This window comes from Crassostrea angulata, chromosome 4 (assembly GCF_025612915.1).
Source record: "Crassostrea angulata isolate pt1a10 chromosome 4, ASM2561291v2, whole genome shotgun sequence".
In the NCBI taxonomy this organism is placed as follows: domain Eukaryota; kingdom Metazoa; phylum Mollusca; class Bivalvia; order Ostreida; family Ostreidae; genus Magallana; species Magallana angulata.
This window is the reverse complement of record NC_069114.1, coordinates 36,916,349-36,925,498: the sequence shown is the minus strand read 5'-3', so window position 1 is coordinate 36,925,498 and position 9,150 is coordinate 36,916,349. Positions and strand designations below refer to the sequence as shown.

The following is a 9,150-nucleotide window of genomic DNA, read 5'->3' as shown; positions in this document are numbered from 1 at the left end:
TTTTTTTTAATCTAATTGTGCTATTTATTTCCCATATATGAACCACAAAAATAATATTTTACTGATTTTTATTTTACAAACCGTCTAAAATCAAAACGACAATAACGACAAAAATTTTAAAAACCTGATTAATATTTAAATTAAAGCATAAATTAAAAACACAGAGTTTCTGACAAGAATGTAGCACTACTAGTTTGTCATTTAAGCTGCATGGTCCGAATTTTTGGCTATTTTAGTATCAAATAATTGTCCATACAAACCAATCATCCTAGAAAGTTATAAACTTTCGCCTATTTACACCAGCGTATTCGGCCTCCTTTAACAACTAGAAATATTCAAAGTAAAATCAAAGTACATGTATGCATCGATTGTGAAGAAAACTTCAGAATTAAAATTGAACAAATTGAACACAGGTTTATTGTGGGTGTTTTATAACCTTCATCCAGTGTCATTTGGTCAAAGTCACTGGCAGAAAAAGTGCTTAATTTGTGTCCAGTCAAATATTTTTTTTAAATTGAGAACTATTGAAAGTTTTAGCTTCACACAGATTGCTTATGACCTTGGTGTGTTATAATCTTGACCCAAGGTCATTTTTGCAATGTCAGGGTAACTTTCAGAAAAAGTGAAAAATTCGTGTCCGGTCCATATATTTCATATGGAAAAACATTGGATGTTCTAATTTCAAACAAAGATCGCTTATGACCTTAAAGTGTGTCACGACCTAGACCCAAGGTCATTCGGTCAAGGTCACTGGAAGGTAAAGTGCACAATTTTTGTCTGGTCTATTGTTTTAGTTTTAAAACAGTTTTTGTGTCTAGGATGAATATGTCTATGCTGAAGTTTCAAACTACCACAAACGAATCAATGCATATTGATAATAACAATTTTCACCGTATAAACATGCGTCACTTTATTATGAAATGACACACTGCTAAATAATGCGTTTATAGTAAAAATACTTACTAGAGGTGAATTCACGTATTATTTATAATTTTGCTTTGTTTTGACCTAAATCCGCGGGGTGTATCCTACTGAAAACCCTATTTATGCATTTGTTTACCCATTTTCAATAATTCATTCTATTCTTTTATGTATTGTGATTCTTTTCATAGGAATATGCTCTTTTGCTTAAAATAGAGTGAATATATATATATCACTTTAAGGTCAACAGACCTTCTGATAATAGAGGTAATTCCATTGAAATAATTCCATGATGACTGTCACAAATGTACATACATGTTATTCCGGATCAATCAAAATAATGTAATAGATTCATGAAAGAATATTTATATAAGAATATGATTATCTTTCTAATATTGGTCATTGTTCTTGATGAACACTGTTTTTTATGTTTTTTCTTCAAATGATACTAAAATCCGGCCACATATTAATGTATTATTGACTTTTAATGCGATATAGCGTTATTTTTTTTATTGACCTTGAAAGTTATACGTGATTTGAAAGATTTAGAGATTAGAGGTACTCTGATAACAAATGACAAGGGATATCTAATTTCTCAATTAGAACTACTCATATTTTAAAGAAGAATCACACCAAAAATGATAACTTTTGCGGAATTTAAACTATAGTTGAAAATATAACATTCTCTGTATTAATGGACGGCTAACGCAGTCACGATAAGTCATATGACCTAAAACAACCTCCACCAATAATAAGTAATTCAGGAAGAAATAAAGAATTTACTAGAAACAACCTTTTGTGGCTAAAGTATAAAATTATTGTAACGACTATTACAAAATTGATGTATTTTGAATAAACGAAACATGTATTGTCTTTTTAATGATTATCTTAGCTGTACTTGTGCTCTAAAATCTCCGGCGTTATATCCACACATCCTTCGTACGACATAAGCGTTATTTTTGCAAGCAATATTATTTCTACCCATACTCAAATTTCTGAGTTCTACACACTGTAAATCTCACTGCACTAAGTACTATGACGACAAGTTTCAATTTGTTTCAACATTTTTTTAAAGTAAAATCAAATTGCCGAGGGCAATAGATCATACTGAGCTGTTCCCTGCACCAAGGGAAAAAAATTCGGGTCTATTGACTGTTCAAGCATTAAATAATTCTTTTATTACCTAATTCCGTGTTTAGTATTTTGTGTTTACAATAAATTACAAAAGGTTTTCATACCATGAAGATAAATTTTAAGAACAATAGTAAAATAAACATAATAAAGTTATCTTTCCATCATGTAGCAATATCACTTTCAAATCCGAATACACATACAAAATAGACGAAAACATTTAATTTGTAATAAAACAACAAAATCCCTTTGATTAGGTAATAATTTGAAATATTATTTACTCATATGCTACGCCTTTGAGAAGAACGCATCATTCTATACCTTGTACCCGAAACCTTAGTCATAACTGGTCGTAGGTGCCTCTACGGATGGTCTACGTGCGGATTATAGTGAACATCTTGGGAGAGACGCAAGTGCATCTAACAATATTTGAAAGGACAAACACACTTCCCGTAAGCACGCACGATGGCGGTTGGACATGCACAAAATCACCAAGGTTCCTTGCGAGATCTGAAAACGTGTGCTGTACTTGCGCTGTACTTAAAAAATGAGTAAGAAAACCGTACAATTAGACTTGCAAAAATGACGTAGGAAGATCTCACCCGACCTTTGGGTTACACGTAGGTTGACTGCAAGTCCATAAACAAGATTTTTATTTTTAAAAAAATGATTATGTAAAAAATCACACTTAGGTAAAAGAATCGACAGTATTATCGATCATCAAAATCAAATTAAAGATTCTATAGAAGCCTTCTTCTACAAACCAAAATCAATCAAACATATACGTTCTATATGGCAACAAAAGATTGACGGCAAAGTAGAAAAACAGGACAAGAAGGAACTGGATATTTTAGAGATTGTAGAGAAAAAGTAAAAAAGCTTTCCTGATCATTTTGACTTATAAGCGTGGTGTGATAGAATTATAAACATTATTTGAGTAAGGAGAAGAAAAATGATATTTACGCGCAGAACGATACCCTTGTTTTTTTTTTTTTTTTATCAAAAACCAACTACACAAAATACTAGAACAAATCCTACTGAAGAAAGAATATGAAGGTAGTGATATTGCAGACAAAATTCTTAACCAGCTTTAGCAAGGCAAACTGGTGAAAGCGAATTGTAAGAGATGTACGCTGCATACGGGCATCGCCCGTTGCGAGTGCCAACTAACAATTTGTATGTGACACCTACGACTCGCGCATCAAACTTCCGTTTGTCTTACGTTGTACTCTCAAACACTTTAACACGATATTTTACGCTACGATTAGCCACGGTAGCTACAACGGGCAAAACTCGCCCACGCAAGAACAATAAACACGTACTGCCAGTTGTGACTGAGGCTTAAGGAATAACGAATGCATTAAAAACCTTTATTACACAAACTAGATTCTTTTTTACAGACCACAAAGATTCCATATGCACATGTATATACAGTATATGCAATATTCTTTTATGACTGCAAAGAAAATTTGCAAATGTTAGGGTCAAAGTCATTTTTGATAATTCAAATGGGAAACATTTGATATTTTCAGCATCACACACATAATGAGTCCAATTTAATAATTTCCATTTGATTTCTAATATGGGATGTAGGAGACAGTCACAAGATTTTTAGAAAATTTCTCATGCATATTGTATGTTTTTAAAGTGTGTTCATGTCGATATTCAATTTTAAACCCACTTACAAATTGACATGTTTGTTTTCCTAAGAAATTCGTTTGCTTCGATACAAAAAAGTCGAAGACAACCTTTTTTATTGTATCTTGACCAATGGCAACACATTTATAAAGAAACATGTTGATATAAGGAGAACAACTCAAACTTCAATGTGGTTTTTTGAATCTCAGGATGAACTTATACCTTCTTATTGTGGTGATCCTAGCTGTACGTGGGGTCATCATCTCCGACTTCATGTCCAGAAATCCAACTTACGACAACAGGGCAACTCTATCAACCAATATTATATCAACACTTATTTTCAGAAGTTCCCTGCACTGTGCATCTCATTGTACAAGAAATGACGAGTGTAAATCCATCATGTTTAACATGGACACTCATTCTTGCCAACTTCTATCCGTTCACATGTCAGACACAGGGCCACAAACGTACACTGGATGGCTGTATTATGAGAAAAAATTTGGTAGGTCTACTTTTATAAAGTTCTTGAATTAAATTTTTTAATCGAAAGCAATGTCAAATAAAAAAAATGTATGACTCTCTTTCTATCTCTCTCATTTTGCTTTCTTATTCTATTCTTTTAGTATATATATATGTGTGCTTACAAAATGTTAAGCTGTTTCATTTAGCTTTGGTTTCTTACATGCATGATCATTTTGTTCAGCAATTCAATATAAGTTGATTCAAAATCATTCCGAAAATGGAAACAAAAAGAAGCATAGAGAAATTAAAAGTACTACGAATAGAATAAATATAATGAAAATAAAATGTTTCTTATATGAAAAAAAACCAACAAACGTAATTTTTAATTTCAAATCTCGAATATGTAATAAATGAATGTCCGTAACATTTATCTGAGTCATATAAAACACTTAATTGCCTAAAAAAAATGCACTCAAGTGCAAAAAGTATGTCGGTTTACTCTTTTCCCCATACATTTCTTGAAAACAAGGCTGATTTTTCAAAGTTTTTCTGATGTCATTATTTTTAAGATTTTTAGAAAAATAATATTGATTATTGATAATTCATGTAGGAGTTTGCAATAGCATTCGGACAACCTATTTAATTAATTAAATTATTAAACTATGCATTTTTTAAATTGTTATCAAAATTATATTAAATTCATGGTATCAGAAAATAATTCTTTAGAGCTTAATAAAGTAAAAATTGAATGAAGTGAAAATTGTGCAGCTGATTTGAACAATAACGGTTTTAAATAAATGTATTTATCGGAAATGTGCCTACCAATCTATCCACCAGTCTATCTATGAATTTTACGCATTCTTTAATTTTCAAAATGTCATACAACTCGATAAGAATCATTTTCCGGTACGTAAGAACATATTAATATAAGATATACTGTTCATTCTGAATATCAAAACCCGCTGACACTCATCTCTACATCAAGCTGTCAATCTGTCACTCTTCAAATAATGGTATATGTAGAGGTGTTGCTAGAGGATTGACTTTCAGATGTAAACATATTTGTTCTGATGAAATCCCATTGGTGTATTCAAGGCTACAAAGTCCACACAGAACAATTTGCAACTAATGAGATAGCCACAAAGACATAAAAACAAACCCGTTTGCAATATAAAGAGTTAAAACACAATTGCAGGGTCACACCTTCATAACCTAATACCACGTCTGTAAGAACCTTAACCATCCAATTGCCCGATAGTGGCTTCAACACTTGTTCGGTGCCAAAATCACTTTCACAGACAGATTTGTTACCCCACCCCCTCCTCAATATTGAGGGTTGGATCTAAAAATATTGAGTAGCGTCATGTCGAAAGACAAATGCATTTATCTGGTTAGTTGTACGGTGTGCTCAAAACAAAACGATATTGAAACAGGACCTCCTCAGAAGAATCAACAACGACCGTTAAATTATCAAGACACTCGAGAAAATTTCAATCACAACGGTCACATATTGAAATATATGACAGCAGTAGTTATTGCTTATAATCCTCTTTGAACGGACAAGTAGGAGAAACGACAGGAAAAGTTCGAGATGCACATGCTCATATCATTCAGACTTGATAATATGAACAAACAGATTAAAATAATTAATATGAATGTCTTATAACATTACCAGTGTCACATGAAACTCATTTTGTAATATTACTGACCTTCTTCTATCCATTCATTTATTTTACGGTTTCACACACAAAATTATTTTATTGTTTCTTTTTTATATCAAAAGTCAAGTAATATAAAACTTTAAGATAATCATAATGGTCTAGTTGAAAGCAATGCCCAGAACGAATTCAAATCGTTTGTTTTATTTTCTATCATTTGCTCGGACTTAACGTTTTATTAGTTGAATTAAACCAGTCAGAGCTGAAGTTGACCGTCGACTTAATTCCACCTAAAGGATTGGCCACGGCCATCAGTACAAAGTATTATAGATCAAACCTTATCATTATATAGTGGTAATGTTGTTGCTGGGTTTTTTTTCATAGTTCCAATTTTAAAAATGTAATGCTGTTTTTATTGTGTTTGTTTTGCTTTTGTTTTTCATTTCATGAAATTTATTGTTTTCCGAAAAGGGGAAGGCTGTCCCGAAAAACTGAAAATTTTCGATGTTCGTGTCGTTTGGTCAGAATGAAGTCGTAATGAGTTTAACATTTATAATATAATTATACATGTATTTGGTAGAAAAAATCGGCTGATAAATAGTACTGAGACGGCCGAAAATATTGAAACTAATAAGAAAGCTAATGAAAACATTGGAGTCTGCTGGAATAATATTGATACCTTTGCTTCATTGTATATAAGCAAGTAAGTTATTGTTTTCAAAATGCATATAATAGTACTGCTAAGGTGGGCGAGGTAAAGTGTATAAAGCAAATTGAATAATAAAATTAATATTATTATTTCAGATTGTTCAATCTGGCACCAACGTTTAGGTCACTGGTATATATTGGATACCAACGAGAGAACATTCAATGATTCTCGGGTAAGATGACAATAGTGATATATTTTTTCACTTTTCAAAAAGGTATTTTACCACGATTTCTAAATATTTTTTTTTTTAGATTATTCATAGATTTAAGGTGTGGTAAAATAAAACTAATGTTTAACAACTCCATTCAATTCATTCATTCACACTTAATACTAGTATACATACACGGAACGATACAAAACCGTCGTTATCTTCATAAAATTGGATACATAGTCGGACAAAACAGCTTAACGAAAAAAGACTTGTTTTGGTCAAAATTGGGCAAACGCACCTCTTTCTATTAAATTGATAGTCTTTTTACTTAGGATAGAGCGATTTAGAAAAACTGTCATTTTAAAAGTTTGCATCATTTAGGTTAGGGTAGTTTTAGGCAAGTTACTGAAGATAGTATGTCAGATTTTCAAGCTTTTAAAATAAAAATGGTTATATATCAAATTCAATTACACACGACAGATATAAGTAATCACCTAAAAAGGTATCTAAGCAAACGTCCAAGCGATCTGAGATATCACACCCCTACATAATTCAGAAAAGAAACTTCTAATCGACACTCTGGATTGTGAAATAACGCCGAAAGATGTTTCAGACTTTGTCATTTATAATATCAAAACCCATTTGATTACAATTCCACTATGTTATGGAAAGTCATGCGTTGCCTTTACTCTGTTAAGAAACATTCAGTCAACTTTCATTCTTATAGATTTCATGAAATGATTCAATGTTTACGAAAAATATTAGCTCACTAAACAACTTGTCTATATTTTTTTCAAAAATAAATATAATAGCTTGTCATACTTAACGGCTGTTTCTTACCTAGCAATGAATGTGCACTATTAAAATACATGTAGCTTGAGAAAAATAAAACAAACAATACTCCTGTTGTCACACAATACAGATTCTTGGCATTGATATGATAAATTCTAAATCATTACCTTTTACATTTTTAACATTTATTTTTCGGAAGACAATTAGTTACAACATCAATTTTATCATGATTAAAATTACACAGTAAATATGGGGTCAATGCACATTATATATTTGAGTTCGTAAGCTTGTTTTTCATTAAAGAAGCAGTGTTTGCAGAGCACACACTGCAGATCGTTCAACATATGAAATACAAGAGAGTTGCCCCATTAACCAGTTGATCTTCTTTTACTTTTATTTTGTCTTCTTTTTAGATATATTTTAATTATCAAATAGATGTAATTTGTGTTTTGTCTCAAATGTGTTGATATAACATTGACATGCAAGGACAAGAAGTATTTATGTTGTTATGCACATATACACATGAACTATAGCAGGTTCATTTTTAAGTTCCTATATCTCTGATATGGCAGGCACGTAGCATCATTGAGGGAGATGGGTAGCAGGGGGACTGCCCACACCCCAACTTTTCTTGCAAAGAACAATTTTCTGAAATTTACAAATAAAAAAGTGAATCTATAGATACTACAAGCTTACAACTAAACTAGAAGAAAAGCAAGTTTTAAAAAGTAAATTAACAAAGGTTTTACAAAAAATTGGGAAGGATGGCAACGAGTCTTTATCCACAAGTACCCTGAACCTGCATTATGAACTGACTCTAAACATGCATATATTATATAATCATCAGTATACTACAATTACTCGTTTATACTTTGTATAAATCATAATTCTTGCCAATGTTCTTTTCAAAGTCGTTTTGTGCTAGTCTGTCCCCACCGTCTTACGTCATTGAAGTGAACTCCCAAGCTGAGAATGACTGGCTCACTGAGTTAAGTAGGTTTTTATGAATGATACGGTTTCATACATGTTTGTTTTCAACCGAAAAATATGATATACAATTTTTAACAAACGACTTCAATTATAACACGTGTAATACATGTACAATGGATAATTAAGCATGATCAAAGTTCAATTCATAGAATTCTCTCAGTTTCTTTTTATAACATGTGTAGCCTTGTCCCATTGTGGAATGGATACTTTCTTCTGGCTGAACGGATACGATACGGATAATTCCGGTACGTTTACGTGGATTAAGAGTCAAACTCCGACAAACTACACCAACTGGTACACAGCTCAACCGAATGATAATCTTGGAACCGGCTCTGAAAAATGTATTGCATCAGGTACCGGATATTTTGAAGGATGGCATGATATGCCATGCTCATGGACGTTTCCGGTTGTTTGTGAAAGGGATTTATAGTATCGAATTGTTTTTTCGGTTTTCATGTAAAAATTTAACAAACTTGATATCTTATATGATTTATAACATTTATTTGTAGAATTTGAGATATCAAAAACTCATTATAATATACACGAGAACATTTTCTTCCCTTTTATTTTCACCACATTTTCGTTATTGTCATATATATAGAGTGGTCATAAAATGCTAATTATTAAACAAATAAAAATGTATCCTATTCGTACATGTACGTGAAATTTGATGGTAAAAAGAAAATATGAAAATGACC

General features: G+C 31.8%; 1 protein-coding gene across 1 annotated transcript; it reads left to right on the top strand.

Moving 5' to 3' along the window:
- The first annotated feature begins 2,517 nt into the window (after positions 1-2,517).
- Positions 2,518-8,882, top strand: LOC128182253 (uncharacterized). The gene is made up of 6 exons (XM_052850844.1): positions 2,518-2,548; positions 2,745-2,922; positions 3,900-4,192; positions 6,615-6,691; positions 8,374-8,455; positions 8,635-8,882. The coding sequence occupies exons 1-6, from the start codon at positions 2,518-2,520 to the stop codon at positions 8,880-8,882; spliced, it is 909 nt and encodes a 302-aa protein (XP_052706804.1).
- The last annotated feature ends 268 nt before the right edge of the window (positions 8,883-9,150 follow it).